This window comes from Myotis davidii, unplaced genomic scaffold (assembly GCF_000327345.1).
Source record: "Myotis davidii unplaced genomic scaffold, ASM32734v1 scaffold125, whole genome shotgun sequence".
Classification (NCBI taxonomy): domain Eukaryota; kingdom Metazoa; phylum Chordata; class Mammalia; order Chiroptera; family Vespertilionidae; genus Myotis; species Myotis davidii.
In genome coordinates, this window is record NW_006299390.1 from 4,421,401 (window position 1) to 4,426,412 (window position 5,012).

The 5,012-nt window shown below is 38.0% G+C and overlaps 1 protein-coding gene across 1 annotated transcript in view; it reads left to right on the top strand.

Moving 5' to 3' along the window:
• The window catches only part of CCDC146 (coiled-coil domain containing 146), a 108,085-nt gene that overhangs the window by 88,432 nt on the left and 14,641 nt on the right, over positions 1–5,012 (top strand). Inside the window, exons 12-14 of the mRNA XM_006774907.2 lie at positions 1,874–1,962; positions 2,052–2,216; positions 4,043–4,267. Coding sequence (XP_006774970.1) covers positions 1,874–1,962; positions 2,052–2,216; positions 4,043–4,267 — 479 coding nt within the window. The remainder of the gene's footprint in view (positions 1–1,873; positions 1,963–2,051; positions 2,217–4,042; positions 4,268–5,012) is intronic.

A 5,012-nucleotide genomic window follows, 5' to 3' on the forward strand; every position in this document is an offset into this window, starting at 1 on the left:
TGTTTATTTTCTTAGGACATTTGAGAAACTACAAGAAGTTCAGCCTGGTTGGCCCAGTAGAGTTCATAGGCTATTTCATAGAATAAAGAAAAGAAAGTCGCCGGAAGGGGTGGGGCGGGGCGGGAATGAAGGAAAGAAGGCAGCTTGAGAGAACAGGGTGGCTGAGGGGAGGACGAGCAAAAGCAAAACAAGGAAAGGAGAGAGCAAGGGGATAGTTGTTGTAAGGGACAGTGACCTGTTTTACGAATTACATAATTTTTAAATTAATCTCAAAAATTGAGCCCAACCGGTGTGGCTCAGTGGTTGAGCGTCAACCTGTGAACCAGGAGGTCACGGTTCAATTCCTGATCAGGGCACATTGCTTGGTTTCGTGCTCTATCCCTGGTGGAGGGTGTGTGGGAGGCAGCAGATCAATGACTCTCTCTCATCATTAATGTTTCTCTCTCTCTCTCTTTCTCTCTCTCTCGCTTCCTCTCTGAAAGCAATAAAAAGATATTTAAAAAATTGATACATAGGCTATCAATGAAGTTGTATCAAACCAAACTTCATTATTAAATGAGCTCATTCTTATAAAAGCACACAGTTCTTTCTCTTGAAATAGGGAAATCAAGAAAGGAAAGATATTGTTTTCTTTAAGTATTCTTAGAATTGGGAATTGGTCTGTTAAACATTAGCCTTAATAAACTATAGCTTTCATAAGACAACAGTCAATTTCAGCATTTTATTTTGTGTCATCTACATCCTCCCAAAAAGACAAAGGGTGAAGGAGAAAAACGATGTTGCTATTATCCCCAAGATGGAGTTGATGATACTAAATTTTTATATTTGTATAATTCTTCACACATAGAGTTACTTAAATAATATTAGTCTCTTCCTGAATCCTATTCTCACTGAGAACAACATAACATTGCTACATGTCAATCTTGGCTCTGATGTCTAATTTCTTTTTAACCACTCATGCCAAATGGGTTTTGTTTTCACAGTCCTCAAATGAAAACCAACAGAAACTAATTCCTCAGGTTCTATCAGCAAATACTTCATCTTTAGATGTGTTTCTTACTCTAGATCAGCGGTTCTCAACCTCTGGGTCGCGACCCCTTTGGGGGTCGAACGACCCTTTCACAGGGGTTGCCTAAGACCATCCTGCATATCAGATATTTACATTATGATTCATAACAGTAGCAACATTACAGTTATGAAGTAGCAATGAAAATAATTTTATGGTTGGGTCACAACATGAGGAACTGTATTTAAAGGGCCAGAAGGTTGAGAACCACTGCTCTAGATGAAGGTTCCAGTCTCTTTATATTTGAAGAACATAACTAGTCTATTAAACTTGGTGTATTTTTAGGGTTTTAGAACTTTTAAGTGCTGACTTAAAATATTTATGCGTAATTTGTAACATCTCCTTATGGTGCTTTATTGTGTAGGACAACACACTCAATGTACAAGTGGAATCGTGCTTTAAACTCATGGCTTGTCTCTGACAAAGTACCACAGAGGATTCAATCAGTAACATTTATCAAAGCTTACCACAAATTCCCTTCCCTCCTCTACATTCCACAAATTCCCCCACTCACCTAGCCCACTTTTCGGCTCCCTCAAACATTCCCCAAACTTTTCCTCAAACTCATCCTATACAGCCTCTTCCTTTTCCTCCTCTCTTATTCTTTCGCTTCCTTGATTAACCCTTTGTCTTAGCTAGTGTGATTTAGTTCAGCTGATTAGGCAATTTTTCAGATCTCACTGAATCTGCACAAAGGATTTTTCATAATGGATAGGAATGAGATGGGTTGGGGCTGGGAGTATTCATACGTTATTGGTGGTGGGCTTTATTCTTATTACTATTTCACACATAATTTTTCTATTTCAGCAAAAATATGTCAACATTTTGAAGGAGATCAAAGCAAAGGATATTGAAATCAGGATACACAAGAAGAAAACAAGTGAAATTCAACGGAGGTAAAAGAATTATTGATGATTATCTAGTTAGGAGGGGGAGGGGGAACATCCTAACTTCACAGATTTCCAAAACACTGATATGTTCACAGGCTCAAAGAGTTTGCTCAGTTATATGACACTATTCGAAATGAAAGAAACAAATTTATTAACTTACTTCACAAAGCTCACCAGCAAGTGACTGAAATAAAAGAAAGGCATAAAATGTCACTAAATGAACTGGAAATTTTAAGAAATAGTGCAGTTTCTCAAGAAAGGTAAGTGTTATAATAACTATTATCCTTTCAAAGTCTTCTGATTTACTGACCTCTGAAATACTCTAGAGATAATGAAATAGAAAATGATCGTATTTTACGAAGCTAGAAAAGCCCTGTCGCAAACACCTTGGTTTACAGATGATAGTCAAAGCACCTGAATGTGATTCCTTATGCTTCTACTGCTTGCAAGCCATCTATTTTTTAAGTGAACGAAAAACTGTAGTGTATAACTATGCTTACTTTGTTTACTTTAATTTATCCACTTAGGGGGAAAAAAAGCACCAATTTGATCATTTGCATTTAAAGTTAGAAGGCAATCAAATGTTTATGAACCAGCATTCCCTGGTTGTAGATTTGAAGCGTCATGTGCTTGTAAGAGGCAGTATTGTGGTTAAGAGAGGTGGCTTTCTAGAGCAGTGGTTCTCAACCTTCTCTGCACATTAGAATCACCTGGGAATCTTTTTAAAATCCTGAATTCTGGGCCTCCTCCTCCACAGGAAATTCTGTTTCTTTGTTACTAATGTTGTGGCCTCACCCCGTAACAATGAAACAGAATGTCCAGAGGATGAGGCCCAGAAATCAGGATTTCAAAAAGATTCCCAGGTGATTCTAATGTGCAGCCATGGTTGAGAACCACTGTCCTAGATTCAAATCGCAGCCCTGATACACACTAGCTGTGTGACCTTGGGCAAAATACCTTACCTCTCTGGGCTCACTTTTTTTTAACCATTTTTTTTTAAAATGTCCTTATTTCATAGGACTTTTTATTATTAAATGAGTTAAACCATGTAAAAATACTAAAAAATGTCTGCCAAATGGTGTTTTATAAACTGTATCACTTACCATGTGCCAAGATCTGTTTGACTATCTCACTTAACGTTTAGTCCCTGATCTACTGAGTCTATATAACCTGAAATTTTTCTGGTGACCATTATTGTCCAGTTTGCTTTTATGAAGATATTACAAAATGGGCCCTTGTGTGTGGATAGTGGATGGAGTGGGGGTGGAGGGGGTAAGGGATTTGTATGAAAAGGAAAATCTAATTTCCTAATCAGGTTCTAATCCTACGTAAAGATCATGTATCATTTATAGAAGCCATGCATTCATCCAGCATTTATTGTGATGCTTTATGGCAGTGGTTCTCAACCTTCCTAATGCCGCGACCCTTTAATACAGTTCCTCATGTTGTGGTGACCCCCCAACCATAAAATTATTTTCGTTGCTACTTCATAACTGTAATTTTGCTACTGTTATGAATCCTAATGTAAATATTTGATATGCAGGATGTATTTTCATTGTTACAAACTGAACATAATTAAAGCATAGTGATTAATCACAAAAACAATATGTAATTATATATGTGTTTTCCGATGGTCTTAGGCGACCCCTGTGAAAGGGTCGTTCGACCCCCAAAGGGGTCGCGACCCACAGGTTGAGAACCGCTGCTTTATGGAGTCAGAGATCACCTTAGGTCCATTGGACATTATCAGCTATAACCCTCTCTGCCCTTAAAGAGCACTGTTTTCTGGGGACAGCAGAGCAGCAAATGAATCACTGTAGTCTCTTGCTTTGATAAAGTGGGAAGAGGGTATAGGAGAGTCTTGTGGCACAAAAGAAAGATGTCCTAATCCAGATGGAGGGGGAATCTGAGAAATGAAAAGCATGCAAAAATTCCTGGAGAGTATCGTTTGATGAATATCATTATTACTATTGTCATTGCAAGCGGTGTATTAAATCAAGAACTATTTTGATACAGTTTGTGTTTTGAAGTTTTCATTGTTTTTAAAGAAAATTATGATCTTATCTATTTCCCATTATTTTTAAAGAAAACTACAAAATTCCATGCTGAAACATGCCAACAATGTTACCATCAGAGAAAGCATGCAAAACGATGTATGCAAAATTGTAGTAAAACTTCAAGAAATGAAAGCGAAGAAGGAAGTCCATTTAAATAACATTGACAGACTCGCCCATATGATCACAATGATTGAAGAGGAGATGCTGAAGCTTCGCAAAAAATATGAACGAGCTGTTCAGTCTCGAAATGAAAGGTAAAAATCAGGAACCTACTGTGAGAACAAAGCACCCAGAGATCCTATTTAGAAATGTTTCCCCTTTTTCTATCTACACGTGACAGTGGGTAGTGAGGGACATTTGATATTAAGGTTTTATTAGTTTTGGAGGGGAGGAGTAGCTTCATGTTTTGCCTGAAAATAAGAAACTCTGACCCTGGATGGGTAGCTAAGTTGGTTAGAACATCTTCTGATGCCAGGGTTGCAGATTCAATCCTGGTCAGGGCACATACAAGAATCAACCAATGAATGCATAAATAAATGGAACAACAAAATTGTTGTGTCCCTCGTCTGTCTGTCTGTCTGTCTCTCTCTCTCTCTCTCTCTCTCTCTCTCTTTCTCTCTTTCATAAATAAAATTTTAAAGAAGGGAGGAAGGAAGGAAGGAAGGAAGGAAGGAAGGAAGGAAGGAAGGAAGGAAGGAAGGAAGGAAGGGAGAGAGGGAGAAAGTTCTTATAAGAGAAATAAGTGACAGTTGAGTTTGGGGAGCTGCTTACTTGAAGATAAAAGTCCTTTCCCAGATTACCTTTCAGGATGCCTCTGATACCATCAAATTATTACAGACAATGGACATAAATAAGTCTTTGGATTATATATCCACTTTTGTGACAGGTCATAGTATGATATTTTCAGCCTTTCTCCCAGTTCGTAAGTAAGAACTTTAGGAGTAGCATCGCTTCTTCCAGGCCACAATGATATCATTTCTCAGTTCTACGTTAGCAGTT